This window comes from Drosophila kikkawai, chromosome 2R, assembly GCF_030179895.1.
Source record: "Drosophila kikkawai strain 14028-0561.14 chromosome 2R, DkikHiC1v2, whole genome shotgun sequence".
Lineage (NCBI taxonomy): Eukaryota > Metazoa > Arthropoda > Insecta > Diptera > Drosophilidae > Drosophila > Drosophila kikkawai.
This window is the reverse complement of record NC_091729.1, coordinates 5,907,114-5,931,822: the sequence shown is the minus strand read 5'-3', so window position 1 is coordinate 5,931,822 and position 24,709 is coordinate 5,907,114. Positions and strand designations below refer to the sequence as shown.

General features: G+C 55.6%; 2 protein-coding genes across 2 annotated transcripts; both read left to right on the top strand.

Annotated features, from left to right (window-relative positions):
• The first annotated feature begins 3,844 nt into the window (after positions 1–3,844).
• LOC138928084 (nucleolar protein dao-5-like) lies at positions 3,845–5,905 on the top strand. Its single transcript, XM_070284368.1, has one exon. The coding sequence runs from the start codon at positions 3,845–3,847 to the stop codon at positions 5,903–5,905; it is 2,061 nt and encodes a 686-aa protein (XP_070140469.1).
• Positions 5,906–21,115: 15,210 nt separating this feature from the next.
• Positions 21,116–23,557, top strand: LOC138928083 (uncharacterized). The gene has a single exon (XM_070284367.1). The coding sequence runs from the start codon at positions 21,116–21,118 to the stop codon at positions 23,555–23,557; it is 2,442 nt and encodes an 813-aa protein (XP_070140468.1).
• The last annotated feature ends 1,152 nt before the right edge of the window (positions 23,558–24,709 follow it).

The window sequence follows — 24,709 nt, the reverse complement described above, 5'->3', positions numbered from 1 at the left end:
CTTGTAAACGCGCCGCTAAGAATCGAGAGAGGGAGGATCGCCGCAGAAGTCGAGATCGGTGGCCATCGACGTCTGGCCACCATCGACACTGGCGCATCGAAGAGCTTCATCAGCCAAGAAGTCGCCAACCTAGTTGGCCAACGACACCAGTTCCAGGAGATCCGCACCCAAATTAACTTGGCCGACACCTCGCGAGTCGAGGTTCGACAACTCTTGCGCGCCGATATCACCCTCGCTCGGAAGACTATCCAGGTGCCCCTCTTCGTTATGCCGGCCATGCTGGAACCCCTGATCCTGGGCATGGATTTCCTGGCCACGATCGGCACCACCATCCAGTGTGGGACGGCCACACTTATCCTGTCGAGACGACAGCCGGAAGAGCGGGACATGAGGCCACCCAGAGGAGCGAGACGCAGCACACGCACGACGGACACCACGGACTCTCGAACCACCGAACCACCTAGCCCTCGGGGCTCAGTCGGATCCGAGCTGAGCGAGGAAGCACCGCCTACTCGCCAGGAAGATCCCCGCCTGGGCATCGCCGACCATTTCACGGAGACCCACGCCGGAGAGCAATACACTAGACACACAGAGACACACGGGAGCCCCGACGCGGGCATACAAGGAAGACACACAGAGACACACGGGAGCCCCGACGCGGGCATACAAGGAAGACACACAGAGACACACGAGAGCCCCAGCGCGGGCATACAAGGAAGACACACAGAGACACACGAGAGCCCCAGCGCGGGCACACAAGAGACACACACAGAGGCACATAGGAATCCAAGCACAGGAACCTCTGAGAGTAACCTCATGAACCTACATGAGATGGTAAACCCCGAGGACAAGCACACAGAGGCACACATCGACACACATCCCGAGACACCCGAGAAGAATCTTGAGGGCGCCCCCGAAGCCACCAACGAGGAACAAGACCCTCGCATCCAAGCATTCTTATACGAGCAGCTGGTCCAGTTCGAGGGAATGACCGGAGTGGCCAACATCGCCGAGCATAGGATTACCATGCGAGACGATCGGCCCATCAAGCAGCGGTATTTCCCAAAGAACCCAGCTATGCAGAAGATCATCGACGAGCAGGTGGACGCCCTCCTTGATCAGCAGTGTATCGAGCCATCGCGCAGCCCGCACAGCGCCCCCTTGGTCCTGGTCAGGAAAAAGACTGGGCAATGGCGCATGTGCGTAGATTATCGCCAGCTAAATGCCAAGTCGATCCCCGACGCGTATCCACTGCCGCGGATCAACCATATCCTCGAGCGGCTTCGAAACGCGAAGTATATTTCCACCTTGGATTTGCGCAATGGCTATTGGCAGATTCCAATGGAAGCAGGCAGTCGGGCGTGTACCGCCTTTACGGTCCCTGGCCGCGGCCTTTTCCAGTGGCGGGTCATGCCTTTTGGGCTCCATTCGGCTCCAGCCACCTTCCAGCGAGCGCTCGACAGCGTGATCGGGCCAGACCTGGACCCATATGCTTTCGCTTACCTCGACGACATAATCGTCATCGGGGCCAGCCTCGAAGAGCACATGGAGAATCTGCGGAGAGTCTTCAAGCGCCTCAGGAAGGCGAACTTGCGGATAAACCAAGATAAATGTTCCTTCTTCAAACGGAAGTTGGTTTATCTCGGCCACGTCATTAGCGACCAGGGCATCCACACGGACCCTGAAAAGGTAGCCGCGGTACGGAACCTAAGTCCACCCACGAGCCTGCGAGAATTACGCCGATGCCTAGGTATGGCCTCTTGGTATAGGAGGTTCGTACCGAACTTCGCGTCTGTCGTTCAGCCCATGACGAACTTGCTGCGCAAAAACCAGCGGTGGAAGTGGGAGCAAGAACAACAGACGGCCTTCGAGCTCCTCAAAAGTTTACTAACGGATGCTCCGGTGCTGGCATGTCCAGACTTTTCCGTCAAGATGACGCTCCAGACCGACGCAAGTAACTATGGGCTCGGAGGTGTACTGACGCAAGAAATAGAGGGGCAAGAACGGGTCATCGCCTACGTGAGTCGGAAGCTAGACGCTGCCGAACTCAATTATTCGCCTACGGAAAAGGAATGCCTAGCCATCGTCTGGGGAATTCGTAAACTACGATGCTACCTCGAGGGCTATCGCTTCGACGTGATCACAGACCACTTGGCCCTGAAATGGTTAGATCAAATTGAGAACCCGACTGGAAGGATCGCCAGGTGGGCCTTGGAACTTCAACAGTACCAATACGATGTCCACTATCGCCGCGGGAAATATAACGTGGTCGCCGATGCGCTATCCCGGCAACCACTGGAGCACCTCCAGCGGCTAATGCCAGACGAACGCTTGTGCAAATGGCTGAAACGAAAACTGACGGAAGTTCAAGACGATCCCCAGCGATTTCCAGATTACGTGATCGAAAACGGAGAGCTGTACCGACACCTCGGACATCGCCCAGACGACCAAGATTATATTCCTTGGAAGCTCTGCGTTGCGGCTGAGCATCGAGCACGGATTCTCCAAGAATGCCACGACGCACCCACGGCTGGCCACTTTGGCACCCGGAAGACGATTCTGCGGATTTCACAAAAGTATTACTGGCCCGGAATGTTCCGCGACGTGAAACAATACGTCCGTCAATGCGTCCCCTGCCAGAAATACAAAGCAGAGCAAAAGGCACAAGCAGGAAGAATGCTGACGAGGCAGGTCGACGAACCCTTTGGCATCGTATGTGCAGATTTCGTGGGACCACTACCGCGCTCCAAGGCCGGAAACACAATGCTGCTGGTCTTCTTCGATAGTTTCACCAAGTGGGTGGAATTAGCCCCCTTACGAAAAGCAACTACCACCACGCTGATACAGGCGTTCCGGGAAAGAATCCTTGGGAGGTTTGGAGCCCCAAAGAAACTGGTGTGCGACAATGGCACCCAATTCACCAGTAAGGCCTTCAGAGGATTCCTTAAGGAGATGGGCGTAGAATTGCAATACACGGCCCCCTATTGCCCCCGCGAGAACCCCACGGAGCGGGCGAACCGCACAGTCAAGACCATGATCTCTCAGTACGTCGGCAGCGATCAGAGTACGTGGGATCAGCTAATACCTGAGCTGAGCCTCGCCATCAATACCAGCGTTTCGGAGACCACAGGATACAGCCCGGCTTTCCTACTACAGGCACGAGAGCCGCGGTTACCAGGCTCATGGTACGATCAAGTGACACCGGGAGCAGGCGTCGCTCCGGAGACCCCTGCTGACCGAGCTGGGCGACTGAAGGAAATTTTCCAGATCGTCCAGACAAATATCCAGAAGGCAAGCCGCGACCAAGGACGACAGTACGACCTCAGGCGTCGGGCATGGAGGCCCACCATCGGCTCCCTGGTCCTCGTGCGCCAGCATCACCTATCCAAGGCCGTGGATGGGTTCGCTGCCAAACTCGCGCCCAAGTTCGACGGGCCATACAAAGTGGTCGCCCTTCCGTCCCCAAACATAGCCCGAATCCGCTTGCCCGGGAAACGAAAGGGCCGCCTTGCCAATATCGCCGACTTAAAAGAATTCCATTCTTCTCTTCCCACAGGTGATGCAGACACTGACGACGACGCCCTGTCGGAGGACAACGCCGGTGTTCAACCCGGGTCCGACAAGCCACGGTCACCCGACCACGATATCAGCGAGGGGTGAATTTAAGCAGCCCACTAAGTTTTCTAACCCTAAGACCATTGTTAGCAATTAGATTAACATTAGAACTTTTGCCTACTACTGCCCGTTAGGACATTAACATTTAAGTACTGGTTAGTTTAAGTTTGGATAGTTCTCTTTCTCCCATAGATTCATTCTTTCACACGCGTGCCACGAGCGAGTCAGGATGGAGCCCATCACCATCGACTCCAGCGACGAGGAAGACAAGGCTCCAAATGGAGCATATGACAGGCCAACGACCGGCCGCGATCCCCGGCTACGCCCTGGCGCCTACTACGCTGGTAGACCCACGAGAGCCTGCCCAACCGGGATCCGACCCTCGGGCCGCTCCCGAGCCCCGTCGCCCCCGATGCGCCCAAGTACGGCCAGAGCACCACCGCGCCGAGCCGCGTCTCACCCAATGTCGGAGTCGTCGGATGAGTCGCCTGCAGCCTCGCCAACCCGGCACGCCGCGCCACCAACGCCGCCACGACCCTCGGGCCGCTCAGTCTCTCCGTTTTATACGGACAGAACGGGACGCAGGATCCCCTGCTCCCAGGCTCCGCCGTCGGGACCGTACCACGGATCCTACAACCCGGGCCCGCCAAATCCAGACGCGCCGGACCACTCGCGTTGGTTTTTCAACCCGCACCCAGCTCCCGGATACCCTGACCCGACCGCTGCTGCTCCACCAACTGCAGGGCACTACAGCCCATGCAGCCCTCGCCAGCAGGATTCGGAGTCGGACGAGGACGACGACGAAGAGGGAGACTCCCGATCCTCCAGTCCAGCTGCCCCGGCATGCGCCGAGGACTATGTGCTGGAGGACGCTACCGACAGCGACGCCACCCCTCTGTACCCTGGGGAGGAAACCGGCGACCAAAGCAACGACGATGCACAGACCATCAGCAGCGACAGCGAGACCAACGATGGTGCCCCGAGGGCCGCCCACTATCAATGGGAAGGAGAGGAGCGATACGGGTTCTGGCGGGGATCATGGATCCAGTTGATCCACGCCCGTTACACCTCCATCCTCATTGAGGCACCCTTCCGACCAACCCCGGACCCGATTGTTACTTTTCCCCCATCACCGGAGAGGCTGTGTATCATGGCCCCGGATGAAGATTGGGAGATGGATTGGGGAAACAACCCCGAGGTCCGCCCGCCGTCGCCAGCACTGGGGGAGGATGCGGTCCTGCCCATCTTCCCCGGCGACCGGGCCGACGACAACGCACCACGGGCATCCACGAGCCAACAAGCGCTCCGCCACATCACGGGCAAAGCCTACGATGACGCCCCACGAGCGTCCACAAGCCGACAAGCGCTACACCACCTCAGTGACCAGATCGATGACAACGCGCCGCTAACCTCATCCAGCCAAGACTCGATTCCCATCGCCGACGAGACCACCGAGCACGCCTACCAGCCCACCGGGAAGGCAATGCTATGGGAGTCGGAGAGCAGCGACAGCGAGACAGAGACGGGGCAAAAATTCCGTCGTAAGGAGGCACAACCACGGCCAGCGCCGAATCCCGTTATGCCTGACCAGCGATCCTCGGCCCACCGCCGCGGGACAGCCACGGCCATGAACGCGCTACACCACGCTGCCGAGACCAACCGCCGGGCCGCCAACCCTAGTCGCTTCACTACCCACGAGGAGATCACTCCCCCAGCCACCCCACGTGCCGGCTTAGGAGATCGCGGGTTCGATCTCTCCCCAGGCACCATGGACATACTCATGGAGGAGCTCGAGCCGGGAGTGGAGGGTCTGGTCCAAGGATTAATCCCAGATTGGGACCCGGGCGTACCTTCAACCGCGCCAATTCCTACGACCGCCACCGTCGACGAGGTCCCACCTCCGGCACCGCGCTTCCCGCGCCCAGTTACTACGGCCACCATCGCCGACGAGGTCCCCCCTCCGGCGCCGCGCTTCCCGCGTCCAGCCCCTGTGGACCTTACCGCCGACGAGGTTCCGCCTCCGGCGCCACGCTTCGCTCGTCGAGCCCCTCCGGCGGAGGATTTCACCACCGACGACCCAGCGCCCGAGCGAGTTGCCATACCATCCGCTTGGTGGACGAACACGCATGACCAGCGAGTTCCACTGGCGGTTTGGCAAGAGGTAGAGCGCCGGAGCCATGCAGCGCAGTACTCCCGTCAGCGCTTCCGCGTCCGCACGCCGGAAGGGCCGTACCAGATAACCATGAAGACGACAGGAGACGTGCAGATCCGTTTCGGCCGGGCGGATTAAGGAGGGAGTGTGACGCCTCTATCCTATAGGCGCACAACAACTCGCTATAACTTAAGAATTAGTTACTAAACATATATCTATTTCCCCCATAGCATAACCATAGGCTAAGTTTAGGAAGTAAGCCGGCACTGAAGCCAATATATTATCATTAAAACTCATTTAAGTTGGCATTGAAGCCGTAACAGACGCACACCTGGAGTATATTAAAAGTAGAAATAGTTAATTTTAAAACATTAAGCTAAGTTCGGCACCTTAGAAGTCGCCGAACCGGGAAAGCTATCGACTAGTCGAACTATTCGAACCAGACCCGTTCTCGGTGAACCGGTTCGAGGCTCCGGTTCACTCAAAAAGCTATGACAGCTCGCGTCTTCCGGCATTCAGTCTCTTCCGTCGACAGCTTTGCACCGAGGCAGACGTGCCCATCACCGCGCCTCCGCGATCGAATCAAAAAGTCAAAGTATATCGCGTCCTCGCCTCATCCCGCGACGAAGACGCCCGCACCGCGATATCGACGAAGTGAAACAAACCAACGGAGTGAAAAGAGAACCACCGCGATCGACAGTCCCCACGCCCGCCGACACGTGGGCTGGTTTCGTAAGTTTGCAGGAGTCAATTCTGTAAGGCAGTAGTAGGCTACACCCCTAGATAACCAAATAACCAATAAAACTAACAATTGAACTGACCCGTCGTAGTATTTCCTTGGTAGTATTGGTTTTCAGGTTCCCCGATCTCTGCCCCGCTGGCGGCCCCAAAAATTACTGCGTTTCGGCATTACCATTCGCACGTGTTTTACGGCCACCCAGCCTCCCATCGATCCTTTCCCGTGTCCACAGCCGCAGCGTCACGTCAGCGCAGGCTCTTTCCGCGCCCAGCGTGCCGCCGCGACTGGAGGTCATCTGCTCCTCCGCCCACGCCCAGCTTAGGGATCCTTTCCCGTGTCCACCGCCGCAGCGTCACGTCAGCGCAGGCTCCTTCCGCGCCCAGCGTGCCGCCGCGACTGGAGGTCATCTGCTCCTCCGCCCACGCCCAGCTTCGGGATCCTTTCCCGTGTCCACCGCCGCAGCGTCACGTCAGCGCAGGCTCCTTCCGCGCCCAGCGTGCCGCCGCGACTGGAGGTCATCTGCTCCTCCGCCCACGCCCAGCTTCGGGATCCTTTCCCGTGTCCGCAGCCGCAGCGTCACGTCAGCGCAGGCTCTTTCCGCGCCCAGCGTGCCGCCGCGACTGGAGGTCACCTGCTCCTCTGCCCCGCGCCGCTAAGAATTCTTTCCCGTGCTCCTCGCCGCAGCGTCACGCCAGCACAGGCTCTTTCCGTGCCCAGCGTGCCGCCGCGACTAGAGAATACGTGCTCCTCCGCGTTCGCCCCACTAGGGACTCCCTTCTTGTGCCCGTAGTCGCCGCGCCACACTAACGCTGGTTTCCCGCGTACCGTGTACCGCCACGACCACGAGGGCATCCGCGCCCGAGTCCACTCCCAGATTAGGGACACGTCGACACACGCTGCCGCCCCGCCTGCAAGGGCCATTCCCCACGCCGTGCATCACCGCGGTGGCACCAGAACCTCTGCCTGCCCGACCCGTAGCCAGCCTCCGTGCCTAACCGGAGTTGACTAACACCTCCCTGACGCCCTGGCCATTCCCTCGACCCACGTCGCCCGAATTCTGGGCGAGATCAAGTCAATTCCGCCAGGAGTCCGCCGGAGTTGCCACCCCGCGCATCTGCAAAAGCAGTGCAGACAAGCAGTGGGCGCAAGCAGTGCCCGAAAGCAGTTCGCGACAAGCAGCTTTGTGTCAGAGACCGACCGATCAAGCAGATCGACGGGTCGGTATAAGCAGCGCGAGAGCCAGTCATTGATAAGCAGTGCGTGTGCCCCGCCTGCTTCTAGAGCACCCAGTGACCACCGCACCTGGCAGCCACGGTGCCAACCCTCGGTGATCGGATTTTAGTGCGCGTAAATTCGCAACCCGGGCCCCGCACGCTGCTGTAATAAATTCCTATAAATATTTCCGTCCCCTCTAAATAAAATTTCTTGAAGAGGATCCCTGGTCACGGCTGAGGTCTATCCCGGCCGGAGAGATTCGTTACACACTAAATATATACTAATACTAAAAATGTCGCGACGGTCGGCAGTATCTTCATGGCCTTTTCGCGGACCGCCGTCTCCGGTTTCTCTTTCTCCTTCTCCTTCTTTTTCGCTGCAACGACCGATGACGCGCCAAACTCCGCTATGCGCGCCCGACGAACATGAAGGCAAATCGCGAACTGCCGATCAAAGGCTTTGCCTTCTTCACAGCTGGACTCAAATTCAGCAGCGTTCTGAAGAGAATCCTCCCTTTGCTTTAAAGAGATTTTTTTTTTCCTTTGCAAAGAGCTCCAAGTTCTCTCTTATGCGACCGTGGCCGCTCACGCTGACTAAGCCCTAAGATTCCATGTATGTATGTCTGTTAATAAATTGATTTGGGGAAATTCAATAAACGCCGGCACTTTCTGGATGGCGCATCCGGGCTCTGCTCGCTTCTTCTCCTTTTTGCCTTAGCTAAGATGGGCTCCAACATAAAGCCTCGATCCGCCGATTTGGCTCGTTATTAAGCGCTAAATCTAAATTAAAAAACAACACTTGCACTTGCCCGCCGACACTGAATCCCTGCATTTCCCGCTTACCCTGCATTTGGATTTAGCGCTTCTTGATCAGGGCTTGCTTTTCCGATATTTGGTTGATTTTTTTGCACTTAACACTTTTGGAGGTATTTATGGCCTATTTTTCCCCTTTTTATGAACTGCTTATTCGGACCGCCAAATCGGAAAAGCACTATGGTGACGCCTCGATCTGATCGGGAACCGCTATCGCTCTCTCCCTGAAGAGCCCACCGTCATCGGCCCTAAACTGACAGATGCCTCTGTTGCCTCTTTCCCTGTGAAAGCTACACCCTTACTTTTTTCTTCTGTCCCCTGCATTTAATGCGGGGAACGAACTGTAGATGGCAGCACCTAATTTTTCCCTTGCCAGCTATTCTACCTGCCACAAGCGGTACAAATTTCCCCCTCCACAAAATCAGACTTGGGGGGATACTCCAAAAGCTGATAACACCAAGCTTGAGGCAGTTATCTATTGCCTCAGGTCTTTGGCATGGTATCGTCCAATCAACTGTCCCTGCAGATTCTCTAGCTCGTAATATACATTGCACAGTTTTTTCCGCACCCCGGCTTTGAGGTAGCTTGGACATAACTTGGCATTATACCCAGCTTGGAAGTTGCTCTGTTTGTGGTTCTTGTAAAACACTTCCTGGCCAACCTTGTAGGCAATTTCTTTGGATCGTAGATTGTAATTTCGTTCGTTCTTTTCATTCAGCTTCCTCATTACCTCGACAGCCTTGCTGCGCACCAAATCTAAAGAATCTTCCCTAGAGAACGGTGCCGAACGGTCTTGCAACAAACCCAACACTTTCAACAGCTTATGGGTGAACCCAGATCCAACATAATGCTGGCCGAACACCATATAATATGGTGTATTACCCAAACTGGAATGCACTGTTGACCGTAACGCACAACAAATCTTTCTCAACTCCTCATCCCAATCCTTTTGATCAGGCCGAACATACGATCTGATAGCTGCTATCACCGATCTATTTACCCGTTCCGACGCATTTGATTTCAGAGAGTATACAAAGAGTATAAACTGTGTAACGAATCTCTCCGGCCGGGATAGATCCCAGTCGTGACCAGGGATCCTCTTTAAGAAATTTGTATAGAGGGGACGAGAATATCTTTAGGAAATTATTATAACAGCGTATGGGGCCCGGGTTGCGAGTCTTTGCGCACTAAATTTGGTCGCCGAGGGTCGGCTGACTGGTGCCGGCCGGCATCGTCAACTGGATGTACCAGGATCTGGCGGGGCACACGCGCTGCTTGTCGATGTCTGGCTGCCGCGCTGCTTTGACCAACTCGTTGATCTGCTTGATCGGTCGGTCTCTGACAAAAGCTGCTTGTCGCCCACTGCTTCTAGGCACTGCTTGCGCACACTGCTTCCTCGGACTGGCAGAGTAGCAACTCTGTCGGACTCCTGGCGGAATTGGCCCGATTTTGCCCAGAATTCGTCGGCGGGACTGAGAGGGGTGACCAGGGGATCAAGGAGGCTTTATCTAGCTACGGGTGGTTTCTCTGCTTGAAAGTTGGCCAGGAGATGCGGGATGGCCAGTGTAGGCGGGGCGCGGCGGCGATTCGGGCCGAAGTGTCCCTAACCTCGAAGTGGACAATGGAGCGGATGCACTCGTAGTCGCGGCGACACACTGTGCACGGAAAGAAACCAGTGCTGGCGTGGCGCTACGGCTGCGGGCACTAGAAGGATCCCTGATCTGGGCGTGGGCCGAGGAGTAGGTGTACTCCAGTCGCGGCGGCGCGCTGTGCACGGAAGAGCCAATGCTGGCGTGACGCTACGACTGTGGGCACGGAAGGATTCCTAAGCTGAGCGGGGCGGAGGAGTAGGTGTACTCCAGTCGCGGCGGCGCGCTGTGCACGGAAGAGCCGGTGCTGGCGTGACGCTACGACTGTGGGCACGGAAAGGATTCCTAAGCTGTGCGGGGGCGGAGGAGTAGGTGTACTTCGGTCGCGGCGGCGCGCTGTGCACGGAAGAGCCGGTGCTGGCGTGACGCTACGACTGTGGGCACGAAAAGGATCGAAGGGAGGCTGGACGGCAGCAAACACGTGCGAATAGAAGTTCCGAAACGCAGTATATGTGTCGTCAGCGACACTACTAGAGAAATACGACTACGGGCGGATTCTGTTGTTAGGTTTTATTGTTGGATTTCGACTATGTGTAAGTCCTACTACTGCCTTACAGAAAAGCCTGTTACTTACGTTTCTGGCCCGCGTGTCGAGGGTCGTGGAGCTGCGTATTGCGTTTTGTTTTCCCAGAATCGACGCGTGGGTTCGGGAACTCTTGCCGTTAGTTTCGCGGTTCGAAGGAGCACGCGGTCGTTAGCGTGGGCGCGTGGGTAGAACTTGATCGCGGAGCGCTGCGATAGATACGTCTGTTCAGGTCGAAAATTGCCAACGGAAGAGAGCGAATGGCGGAAGACGCGAGCTGTCATAGCTTTTGGGAACCAATTCGACGCGATTTGATTTAGTTCGACTAGTTCGACTAGTCGATCATTTTCCCGGTTCGGCGACTTCTAAGGTGCCGAACTTAGCTTAATATTTTTAAATTAACTATTTTTACTTTTAGTATACTTCAAGTCTGCGTCTGTTAAGGCTTCAATGCCAACTTAAACGTTTAATTAATGAGATTTTTGTGTGGCTCCAGTGCCGTCCTAATCCTAATGATTATATAATAGGGGGGAATATCGATATACTTATTATCTACTTCTTAATTTATAGCAAAATGTTGTGCGCCTGTAGAATAGAGGCGTCACACTCCCTCCCTACTCCGCCGAACCAAAACGGACGTGCACCTCGCCGGAAGTCTTCATCGTTACTTGATATTGTCCTCCCTCGGTGCGGACGCGGAAGCGCTGGCGACTGTAGCGGGCGGCGTGGCTCCGGCACGCAATGGCCTGCCAGAGAGGCAGTGGGACGCGTTGGTCGACGGTGTTCGTCTACCAGGAGGCCGGGATGGCCAGGGTTGGCGGCGGCGTATTGGGCTCCCGCAGGGACATGGCGAGGGATGCGCGGCGCTGGCGGTGGGATTTTATCGGTGGCGGCGGCAGGGGCCGGCGCTGTTGCGGGTGCGGCGGGATCCCAATCTGTGGTTAATTCATGCAGCAATCCCTCCACGGCAGGCTCTAACTCCTCCATCAGCACGTCCAGCGTGGCTGGGGAGAGGCTGATCCCACGGTCCCCTGGGCTGGCGCGTGGGGTTGCCGGCGGTCTCCTCGTTGGGCGTTGCCCGGCTGTTGGTCGACGATCGGCGGATCAGGACGGCAGCGTTAGGCGGTGGCAAGGCGTCGCATTTCGCGGCGGCGTCGACGAGGCGCGCTTGGATGGCAAAGCTGGCGGTGTTTCATCCGACGACTCCGATGCAGGGCGCGGCGCTGCCCGGTGGGAAGATGTCCTAGTAGCGGTCGAGCCGAGGATGTAGTCGCACGTGCAGGGCCCGGTGCCTGGCGTATTCCCGTCGGGCATGACCTGGTGGGCCTCCCAGCGTACGTCGTGCCAGGACGTAGCCGAGGGTCGCGAGTGGTCGCCGGCCTGCTATTATGCCCGTTTGGGGCCACATTCTCCTCATCACTAGAGTCCACGGTGATGGTCTCCATCCTGGTTGGTTGGTTGTTTCTATGGAGAAGAAAGAAAACTATCCGAACTTAGGCTAACCGGCACTTAATGTTAATATCCTAACGGGCAGTAGTAGGAATTTTTCTAAGGTTAATCTAATTTCTAACAATGTTCTTAGGGTTAGAGGGGAGCTAGTTGGTTACTTAAATTCACCCCTCGCTGATATCGTGGTCGGGTGACCGCGGTTTGTCGGACCCGGGTTGAACGCCGGTGTTGTCCTCCGACATATCGTCATCGTCTGTTTCTGCATCACCTGCGGGAAGAGATATTGGCAAGGTGGCCCTTTCGTTGCCCGGGTAGGCGGATTCGGGCTATTTTTGGGGACGGAAGGGCGACCACTTTATTTGGCCCGTCGAACTTGGGAGCGAGTTTGGCAGCGAATGCATCCGCGGCCTTGGATAGATGATGCTGGCGCACGAGGACCAGGGAATCGTTGGTAGGCTTCCATGCCCGACGCCTGAGGTCGTACTGCCGTCCTTGGTCGCGACTAGCCTTTTGGACATTCGTCCAGCTCGGTCGACGGGGGTCTCTGGTGCTACGCCTGCTCCTGGCGCCACCTGGTCATACCATGAGCCTGGTAGACGCTGCTCTCGTGCCTGCAGCAGTGGTCTCCGAGACGCTGGTATTGATGGCGAGGCTTTGTTCGGGTATCAGTTGGTCCTGCTTGTGGTTTTTGTTCGGCTTTATATTTCTGGCAGAGGACGCACTGGCGGACGTATCGCTTCACGTCGCGGAACATTCCTGGCCAGTAATATTTCTGGGAAATCCGCAGAATCGTTTTCCGGGTGCCAAGGTGACCGGCCGTGGGGGCGTCGTGGCATTCTCGAAGAATCCGTGATCGATGCTCAGCCGCAACGCAGAGCTTCCAAGGAATATAGTCCTGGTCGTCTGGGCGGTGTCCGAGGTGTCGGTACAGCTCTCCGTTTTCAATGACGTAGTCTGGAAATCTCTGGGGATCATCCTGAACATCCGCCAGTTTCCGTTTCAGCCATTTACACAAGCGTTCGTCCGGCATTAGTCGTTGTAGGTGCTCCAGTGGTTGCCGGGATAGCGCATCGGCGACCACGTTATATTTCCCGCGGCGATAGTGGACGTCGTATTGATATTGTTGCAGCTCTAAGGCCCACCTGGCGATCCTTCCAGTGGGATTCTCGATCTGGTCTAGCCATTTCAGGGCCAAGTGGTCTGTGATCACATCGAAGCGATAGCCCTCCAGATAACATCGTAGTTTGCGAATTCCCCAGACGATGGCTAAGCATTCCTTCTCCGTAGGGGAATAGTTGAGTTCGGCAGCGTCTAGTTTCCGACTCACGTACGCGATGACCCGTTCTTGTCCTTCTATTTCCTGGGTCAGCACGCCTCCGCGTCGGTCTGGAGCGTCATCTTGACTGAAAAGTCTGGACATGCCAGTACCGGAGCATCCGTTAGCAAACTTTTGAGGAGATCGAATGCCTTCTGTTGTTCCGGCTCCCACTTCCACCGTTGGTTCTTACGCAGCAAGTTCGTCATGGGCTGAACAACAGACGCGAAGTTCGGTACGAATCTCCTGTACCACGAGGCCATCCCTAGGCATCTGCGTAGTTCTCGGAGACTCGTGGGTGGACTCAGGTTCCGCACGGCGGCTACCTTTTCTGGGTCCGTGTGAATGCCCTGATCACTGATGACGTGGCCGAGGTAAACTAGCTTCTTTTTGAAGAAAAAGCATTTGTCCTGGTTTATCCGCAGGTTTGCCTTCCTTAGGCGCTTGAAAACTCTCCGTAAATTCTCCATATGCTCTTCGAGGCTGGCACCGATGACGATTATGTCGTCGAGATAGGCGAAGGCATGTGGATCCAAGTCTGCCCGATCACGCTGGCGAGCGCCCGCTGGAAGGTGGCCGGAGTCGAGTGGAGTCCAAAGGGCATGACTCGCCACTGGAAAAGGCCGCGGCCCGGGACCGTAAAGGCGGTGCACGCCCGGCTGTCTGCTTCCATGGGAATCTGCCGTAGCCGTTGCGAAAATCCAGAGTGGAGATGTACTTTGCGTTTCGCAGACGCTCGAGTAAATGGTTGATGCGGGGCAGTGGATACGCATCGGGGATCGACTTAGCGTTCAGCTGGCAATAATATACGCACATGCGCCACTGTCCAGTCTTTTTCCTAACCAGGACCAAGGGGACGCTGTGCGGGCTGCGCGATGGCTCGATTTAATCCTGGTCAAGGAGGGCATCCACCTGCTCGTCGATGATCTTCTGCATGGCCGGGTTCTATGGGAAATACCGCTGCTTAATTGGCCGATCGTCTCGCATGGTAATCCGATGCTCGGCGATGTTGGCCACGCCTGCCATTCCTTCAAACTGGGCCAGCTGCTCGCGTAAGAACGCTTGGACGCGGGGGTCTTGCTCCTCGTTGTCGGTTTTGGTATCCTCGTATGTGTTCAAGTAATTATCCTCCCGTGTGTCTCTGCGTAATTCTCCTGTGCGCCGGCGCTTGTGTTCCCGTGTGTCTCTGTGTGATGCTCCTCCTGCGCTCCGTCGTGTGTATTCCCGGGTGTCTCTGAGTAATGATTCTCCTGCGCTCCGGCGTGTGTATTCACGTGTGTCTCTGTGAAAGGATTCTCCTGTGCTCTTGCGTTTGGGTTTACGTGTGTCTCTGCGTCGTGCTCTGCGATGCCCAGGCGGTGCTCTTCCTGGATGGCATGGGGTGTCTCTCCGCTCGGCTCGGGTCCAGCTGAGCCTTGTTGGCGGAGGGGTTCATTGGTTCGAGGGTTCGTGGCATCCGTCGTCTGTATGCCGCGTCCTGCTTCACTGGGTGGCCTCATGTCCCGCTCTTCCGGCCGTCGTCTCGACGATGAGTTTGGCCGTCCCGCACTGAATGGTGGTGCCGATCGTGGCCAGGAAATCCATGCCCAGGATCAGGGGTTCCAACATAGCCGGCATGACGAAGAGGGGCACCTGGATGGTCTTCCGAGCGAGGGTGATATCGGCGCGCAGGAGTTGTCGAACCTCGACTCGCGAGGTGTCGGCCAAGTTAATTTGGGTGCGGATCTCCTGAAACTGGTGTCGTTGGCCAACTAGGTTGGCGACTTCCTGGCTGATGAAGCTCTTCGATGCGCCAGTGTCGATGGTGGCCAGACGTAGATGGCCACCGATCTCGACTTCTGCGGCGATCCTCCCCTCTCGATTCTTAGCGGCGCGTTTATAAGGTGTTCGTTGCGGGATTGGTCCCCAACGGACTCCGCCGGTCGTGGGGACCCACTCCGTTTCCCGGCTGGGGTCGACGACAGCACTCTACGGTGCGAACATCGCGTCGTCCGCAGTCCCAACAAAAGTATAGCTGAGGGTTCCGGCATTCGCGGCTGAAATGCCCGGACTCCCCGCAATTTCGGCACGGATCCCGCACGTTGATGCGGCGATCTGGTGTCGCTCCCCGGTTTACTCGCAGGGGCGCGGGCGGCCGCACCTGGCCTGGTGTCCGCGAAATATCGCTCGATCCGGTGCATCCGGGAGAAAATGCTTGTCCCCGCACCGTGCGGAGGCGGACGGAAGGAGGGGCTACTCGAAGGCGTTGGTATTGCTTGGGGTCGCCCTAGGCTGCGTCGTCTGACGGCTTCGAATTCGGTCGCCAGCTGGGCCAGCTCCCCAATTGTTTGGAACTCGCTGCGCCGAATGTACATCTGGTATTCGGGCGCGATATTCTCATACAGGCGGTCGAGCTCCTGAGTCTCGTTATAGCCCGCGTGGCGCATGAGGACGCGAAGGTCTAGCATGTAATCTTTAAAAGTCTTTTCTCCTAGCTGCTCGCGACTCCGGATTCGGTCGTCCAACCGCTGGAGGTACCTGGGCGGGAGGAAAAAGTCGAGGAATTCCCGTCGGAATGTGCCCCAATCAGCCCCTTGGAGGCGGCTTGTTTGGAACCACTTGTCGGCTCTGCGCGTCAGCAGTTCCGCCATGGCTCGAGGAAGGAGTCCTAGGTCGATTCCATAGGACAAGGCCCGACTCTCGACCTGTTCGATGAAGGCCAATGGGTCGGAATACCCATCAAATTGTAAGCCCCATTTGCGGATCCGCTCTGGGACGCACACAAAGTCGCGACGGGGCCGGTCGTAGCTCGGCTCAGAGTATATTTCTCGAGGGGTAGTGAAAGTAGGAGGGGCGGCGACGGCGAGACTTGGGGCGGTGACAGTGAAACTCGGAGTGGTACCAACGAAGCTAGCAAGAGGAACAGGAGTAGTGGAACCGGGGGCGCTACGTGGGCGTCCAGAATTTGCATTTTTGCCTGCAGAGAGACCACTGGGTCCCGGCCTCTCTTCTCCTTGAGGCACAGGGCTCGAGCCCGAGTGGTATACCGACGCTCCAGGTCGGCGAGTCGAGCCCACACTTCCTGTGGTTGTTCGGATTCCTTGATCAATGTGACAAAGCTCCGCCGTAGGTCGTCAACGACCCCGTCGGGAGAGAACCCAAATTCTTTAGCGAAGGCTTGTAAATCGGCCTTCGGGCGGGAGTAGATCCACCGCGAGGAGACCCCAGGGTTTTTAAGTAAATGTGGAAAGAACTCACCGGCAGGTTTCTGGTCAGAATCCATGGCTTCCATTGGTTCCGCTTGGCTGTCCTCTCGTATGATTGTTGTATCAGGATGCCGTGGCCACTGGGGCACTTTGCGTGAGTTAATTGTTCTTTTAGCACTAACACTCGTTCGCGTTGACTTTGCGGAAGCGCGGATGAGCTCGTGGGCTCCCGGACGCGGCTACACGCGGTGGACACGTTTGTCGCTTGTCGCGGTTACTGGGCGGTGCGATTGAATTTCGCGATCGCGGGCACTTTTCGGCGGATTTTCGTTTGCGGAATTCGGTGGAGGTTAATTTCCGACTTCGGCCCGGGGCCACACGGCTGTTATATAGGTGTTATTTTTCCTGGTTTTTAACCCAATCCCGTCCCTGTTCGGGCGCCACTTGTAACGAATCTCTCCGGCCGGGATAGATCCCAGTCGTGATCAGGGATCCTCTTCAAGAAATTTGTATAGAGGGGACGAGAATATCTTTAGGAAATTATTATAACAGCGTATGGGGCCCGGGTTGCGAGTCTACGCGCACTAAATTTGGTCGCCGAGGGTCGGCTGACTGGTGCCGGCCGGCATCGTCAACTGGATGTACCAGGATCTGGCGGGGCACACGCGCTGCTTGTCGATGTCTGGCTGCCGCGCTGCTTTGACCAACTCGTTGATCTGCTTGATCGGTTGGTCTCTGACAAAAGCTGCTTGTCGCCCACTGCTTCTAGGCACTGCTTGCGCACACTGCTTCCTCGGACTGGCAGAGTGGCAACTCTGTCGGACTCCTGGCGGAATTGGCCCGATCTTGCCCAGAATTCGTCGGCGGGACTGAGAGGGGTGACCAGGGGATCAAGGAGGCTTTATCTAGCTACGGGTGGTTTCTCTGCTTGAAAGTTGGCCAGGAGATGCGGGATGGGAGCGGATGCACTCGTAGTCGCGGCGACACACTGTGCACGGAAAGAAACCAGTGCTGGCGTGGCGCTACGGCTGCGGCACTAGAAGGATCCCTGATCTGGGCGTGGGCCGAGGAGTAGGTGTACTCCAGTCGCGGCGGCGCGCTGTGCACGGAAGAGCCGGTGCTGGCGTGACGCTACGACTGTGGGCACGGAAGGATTCCTAAGCTGAGCGGGGCGGAGGAGTAGGTGTACTCCAGTCGCGGCGGCGCGCTGTGCACGGAAGAGCCGGTGCTGGCGTGACGCTACGACTGTGGGCACGGAAAGGATTCCTAAGCTGTGCGGGGGCGGAGGAGTAGGTGTACTTCGGTCGCGGCGGCGCGCTGTGCACGGAAGAGCCGGTGCTGGCGTGACGCTACGACTGTGGGCACGAAAAGGATCGAAGGGAGGCTGGACGGCAGCAAACACGTGCGAATAGAAGTTCCGAAACGCAGTATATGTGTCGTCAGCGACACTACTAGAGAAATACGACTACGGGCGGATTCTGTTGTTAGGTTTTATTGTTGGATTTCGACTATGTGTAAGTCCTACTACTGCCTTACAGAAAAGCCTGTTACTTACGTTTCTGGCCCGCGTGTCGAGGGTCGTGGAGCTGCGTATTGCGTTTTGTTTTCCCAGAATCGAGGCGTGGGTTCGGGAACTCTTGCCGTTAGTTTCGCGGTTCGAAGGAGCACGCGGTCGTTAGCGTGGGCGCGTGAGTAGAACTTGATCGCGGAGCGCGGCGATAGATACGTCTGTTTAGGTCAAAAGCTGCCAACGGAAGAGAGAGAGAACGTTTAGTTAATGAGATTTTATTGTGGCTCCAGTGCCGTCTTAATCCTAATGATTATATAATAGGGGGAATATCGATATACTTATTATCTAATTCTTAATTTATAGCAAAATGTTGTGCGCCTGTAGAATAGAGGCGTCACAACTGTGTGCCGTTGTCAGAAATAATCATCTCCGTCTCCCATACGTGTGAAAGAGTTCCTGTGCAAGTATTTCACAACCACCTCGGCGGATAGCTTTTTGACTGCCTTTCGGAATACAAACTTTGAGTAATGGTCTAGCACGATGAAAATCGCTATATTTCCACCTCTAGAGCGCGGGTAAGAAATCGATATACAATCTTTGAAAGAATCTTTCTGATTCCGGTGGAACCGTCTCTGAACGGTATTAGGAGCTTTCGTCATTTTACATGTGTCACAAGCCAGAACATAAGATTTTACATCTTTTATTAACCCAGGCCAATAACAATGCTTCCGCACTCGCTCTAAAGTTTTGTGAATTCCGCCGTGTGAAGCCATAGGATCATCGGATCCTGGATTAAATCCTTTGGAATTCACAGCTTCCAGATAAACTGATCGTTCAGCGAGTCCCCAGTTGCATGCTCCGTTTTTTAAACGCTAAGCCATCGACTATTTTTACATCAGGTAATTTGTCCCTGTTTACGCCAGGAGGCTCTTGTTCCCCCTCTGCCCACCGAGCGTCTGAGCGTCCAAAAGCTCAAGCGCTCCCAGCGTAGCAACGCTCGCCCTCTTGCTCTCCCGCGCTCGCTCTCCCGCAGCGCTAAGCGCTTTCGCACTCTCGAGCGCGGGCCTCGGGCTTCGTTGCCGAACACTCGGATCGGCCGCTGCCGCTCTCGCTTAGCGGAGTAAGCGGGCCGTTTGCTTAAGCTTAGAGTTAGTACCATGTATGCAGCGAAATAAAGCTGATCGACTACGCTGAGATTACCCACGACGCCCCCGTTTTTTTATTTCTACTTCGCCACTACTTCGCTCGCGCCGTGGGAATTTTCCATCTTCTAAAACTCCACTTTTCCCGAAGGAAGGAAGCGCCGCCCCCAACACTTTGGTCCTTCGAGCCGGATTTTTTGGATTCCGGATTATTTTCAATTCCGCCCCACCAGCAGTTATCGGCGTTTTTTTCCAAAGATAAGTACGAGCATTCCGTCTCCCCCCCTCTCTGCCGATCTTTAGCAGTGGTCCGAACATTGAATTTCGTTCACTCTGCTGCAAGATTTTTTCCGTGTCGACTCCAAGTCCGAGTTTTCCTGACACAACGGCAGTTGAGGAATTTCCATTCCTCCATTCTCGTCGTTTCGTGGAAATTTTCTATCCGCCTCCGCTTTGTGTGTGTCGCCATATTCCTGGCTTTTTTCGATTCTCCGTTCCTCCGTTGCTCCGTTGTACATACATACATACTCGCGCGCCAAATATCGGCAGCTCCGCGAAAATCAAAAGGCAAAGTGAAATTGTGTGGTGAAGGAAAAAAAGGCATAATTAATATTAGGCAGCCGCAAAGTAATTGTTTCGAGAGTCCCCTGTCCGCCAAACAGTTCGCCGCTGCCGCGATATTTTTTTTGTGTGCAATTTTTTTTCTCCACATAATTTGTGCTCTCCGCCAATCCAAATACAGTCCACTTCTTGAAGCTCCACTGTGAAACACAAGCCTTACACATACACATATATTTCCATATGCATGCATGCCCATACAATATATTTTCCGCCTCCTACACAGGAACGACCAATAAATAAACATTTCAAAATTCAAATAAAATAAATTAAAATAAAATATAAAATATATTAAAATATATATATAAACCGCGACAAAACAACAAACGTTTAGGACAAAACGGCAAATCAATTCACGGGTGCGATTACGACTGTGTTTTTTTTTTCCGCCTTTTCCAAATTAACCTGTGTTTTTTATTGGGGTTGTTTTTGCCGGCGGCAGAACCCAGTGCCCGTGTTCTTCCAAACGAAAGCCAAGGTTTTAATTTCACCTTTCCGGCTCCGTAATAATTTTCCGAATTATTAATTAGTTATTTGCGGCCAATCATTTTTTCGAATTCTTAGTGGAGTATTTGCGGCCAGTAATTTTCCGAATTATTAACTAATTATTTGCGGCCAATAATTTTTTTCGAATTATTGGTGGATTAATTCATTTATTGCGGGAAGAAACCAAACATTCGTGGGTCGCTGTTTAGTCCTGTTCTGAGCCGACCAAAGCCGGATACAACTTTCTCATCCGAGACAGCTTAATACAGAATTTTTGTTCCTCGACATTCCGGTCGATGTTCGTTGCTTTATTTATTTCTGGTCCAAGTCGGCGCCCGACGCCCTTACTCGAGTGATTTCCTCCTTCCCGAGTTTTCGTCAATTCTTTTCTCGGTGGTGCCCGAGGCTCTCAGAACCTGAGCCCGGCATTTAATTCGTGAATTCACCCGCAGCATCCACTGATAGTGTGACCGTAAGCGAGCACATTGTCCTCCTCTCCGAGTGCGGAGAATTTTCTGGGATATTTTGTACTGCATAAGTTATACAATTCCGCGGCTTCTGGCAGTTCCTATTGCGCCCCTTTGCCAAAGTGACCCCAAGTTCCATTCCAAAACTTGTTTTCCGTCACGTTTTCGAACCATTGAGTTCGGGACTTGTCCGTTTCCTGCGGCGACCAACTGATTCGCGACCCATTCGACGTCAAGGATGCCCGCGGGAGACGAGGAACAGACTCCCCTGATTCCGGCAATTACTCTGGAGGGGTCCCAGTCCATATCTCCTCGGCCTGATCAAGTAAAGCCAAAGGCGACCACTGCCACTCCAAGGGCAAAAGGTCAAGAGGCACTCGACACTGCCCTCAGTACCTCATCCAGATCCACTCGGTCGGTAGCCAAGATGGCTCAATCCGCTCTCGATATCGCCCTCCGCAAGTTCATTTCCACAACGGACCGTGTGAGCCATTTCGAGGCTGACATCAACACTCCGAGCGCCCCTGGAACCGATAGATTTTCCCCCGCCATGTGCAAGGTTCATCGGGATCAGATTCGGGCCCTGTGGGATAAGGTGGAGAACAGCTATGACAACTGCTCCGACCTACTTTCAGTGTCCTCCGACCGTACAGCCACCGCCACTGAGCTTGAATCCAAGTACAGTGAGTGCTACTCCGTATATTCGAGGTGTCTTGTACAGCTGCAGGGAATTATCGACAGGGCCGCCGCCCAGTCCACTCCGGCTTCCGCCCCTATGCCCACACCCCCGTCCATGGGTTGTCGATTACCACCAGTGGACACAGAAGTTTTCGCTGGCGATTATCTTCGGTGGCCCACCTTCAGAGACCTTTTCACCGCGATATATATTCACAACTCGCGCCTCACACCGGTGGAAAAGTTGTTCCACTTGTTATCCAAAACAAGTGGCGATGCGCACGCCATCGTATCCAAGGCCCCTCTGACAAATGATGGCTTCATCTCCGCGTGGCAAAGCCTCACCGACCGCTTCGAGAATCGGCGGCTACTTGTCAACAGCCAGTTGAAAATCCTTTTCAACATTCAGGCTGTCCCCCAAGAGTCCGGAGCCGCCCTAAAAGAGCTGCAAGGCACCGTCCAAAGTTGTCTGACAGCCTTAGAGATGTCCTCCATTCAAATCGAGGCGTGGGATTGTCTCTTAGTGTATATGGTTTCCTTAAAGCTTCCCAAAATCACACTTTCGATGTGGGAGCAATCCATACACAACAAGGCTGAAATTCCGACCTGGAACGAGTTGGATTCGTTTCTGACAGAGCGGCATCGCACTCTGGAAGCGATCGACGACATCAGGCCTAGCAATTCAGGGCAAATTCCGCCAAGACCGACAGCTGCGAGCGCCCCAGTGCGCAGGCTGAATTCCTACGAGGCCAGAGTGGCTCCCGCCCCAAGAGGGTGCGATCTCTGTTTGAGGGAGAACCATCCTATTCGCCTATGTCCGCGTTTCCTTGAAATGGATGTAGATGGTCGCTCCGACTGCATTAGGAGAAAGCAGTTTTGCCTGAACTGCTTTGCAAGAGGGCACCAGCAGCGGGATTGCACTAGTGCCCATAGCTGCTTGACGTGCCGCAGCCGTCATCACACCCTTCTGCACCGCGATAATCCCTCCGCGACCGCACCAAGTCCGACGGCGCCACCCAGGCCTCGACCGGCGCCTACTCCTCAGGGCACGAGCTCCGCTCAAGATCACACTGATGTGCAAGTGTGCTTCGCTTCCAGCTCAAGAGCCGTTCTACTGGGCACAGCCCTCATTAACATTTGCCATTTAGGCCGCGATTTCCAAGCGCGAGCCTTAATCGACTCTGGTTCCGAGGCAACCTTCATCACGGAGAGGTTGTTCCGTCAAATTAGTCCAACATTTACGCCAGTTCAGACCAGAGTGTCTGGGCTCAACGAGACAGTTGCCGCCCAATCCACCAAGCTCTGCACTCTCGCCATCCGAGCGCCTTCCAGACCCGGGCTGCAGCTGGAAACTGCAGCGTATGTTCTTCCGCAGTTAGCCGGGAAGCTCCCCTCGTATCCGATTCCACAAAACCTACTGAAGGAACTTCCTGACGTGCCGCTTGCTGATCCAACGTTCTTCGAGAGCTCCGAAATCGACGTCCTGATTGGAGCTGACATTCTTCCGTCCGTGCTTCTAGGCGGCTCCAAGAATAACATTTTCGGCTCTCTCCTGGCGCAAGAGACGATTTTCGGATGGGTGCTCTCAGGTCCAGTGTCTTCAGAGGCCACGAGCGGCGTGTCTGTGTTCTCGACACGAATTTCCGTCCAGTCAAACCGCTCGGTGGACAAATTCCGTCCCATTCGCAGTGCCGAAAGCAGGCGGACCCAAAGCGCGCAGTCCTACCGTTGCCGAATCTGCAACGGGTTCCACCCGCTCAGGAAATGCCAGCAGTTCCTGAAGCTCAGCGCTCATAAGAGGCTCCGTGCGGTTCTCGACAACCGCTATTGTTCAAACTGCTTGGCCCACGAACATTCTGAGGGAACCTGCCGCAGTGGTGACCAATGCAAGACGTGCAATCAGCACCACCACACACTCCTGCATAAGCATGACCATCCAGGGCATGCACCCCGTTCGCAGCAGCGGGCACCGTCATATGTCAAATTCGCACACCAACGACCATAGCAAAGGTCGTCCCTTTCCCGATGGAAGCGCCCGTCTGCCCGCAATAACCAGTCGCCTGTCACTCCGATGTTATATGTAACTGTGGTGTTGTAGCTCTATTCCGTGTTCCAAATCGCAAGGGTTCTATTACTAATTCCGATTTTTATCTCCGTCCTATTCCGCCAGTAATAGCCAACCGCATGTCTCCACATCCACGCAGCGCCATAGCGCTGGAGCGCAGATGTACTCGAGGTTCCAGTTCCTACCGATGCCGAGTCTGCAACAAGATCCATCCGCTCAAGATCCGTCGCCGATTTCTCCGACCAGCGAGGTGATTGCTGCACCTATCCGAACAGCCAATGGATCCGCGCCAGTCGCGTCAGGAGGCGCGACGGTCCCGGAGCGCCGGTGCCCGGCCTCGGAAGTCTACTGCTGCTCCTCGGACCTTGTCTCCACGGCAATCTTCAGCCGCTCCTCGGCCCTCGTCCGGCACTCCGCGGCGTTCTGCACAGTGATGCGTCCTGTTCGCGGCATTCGACGCCTCCGCCTTGTTCAGCAAGCTCCTTACGACAAGTTTTCGCCTCTCCATGGCAATCATCCGCCTCTCCTTGGCACTCATCCGTCCTTCATCGCTACTCGTCGCTCCAGCATCAACGATCTACGCAGCGCTCTGACGCCCCTCCATACCATCGTCCTGTACGGGTTTATTGCAACCCGAGTGATTGCAAGGGGGGGGAGAATGTTTACGTCAGGAGGCCCTTGTTCCCCCTCTGCCCACCGAGCGTCTGAGCGTCCAAAAGCTCAAGCGCTCCCAGCGTAGCAACGCTCGCCCTCTTGCTCTCCCGCGCTCGCTCTCCCGCAGCGCTAAGCGCTTTCGCACTCTCGAGCGCGGGCCTCGGGCTTCGTTGCCGAACACTCGGATCGGCCGCTGCCGCTCTCGCTTAGCGGAGTAAGCGGGCCGTTTGCTTAAGCTTAGAGTTAGTACCATGTATGCAGCGAAATAAAGCTGATCGACTACGCTGAGATTACCCACGACGCCCCCGTTTTTTTATTTCTACTTCGCCACTACTTCGCTCTTCTAAAACTCCACTTTTCCCGAAGGAAGGAAGCGCCGCCCCCAACAGTCCCCATTAGCTTTAAGCCGCTCAACAAAATCCACATATTCTGCCGATT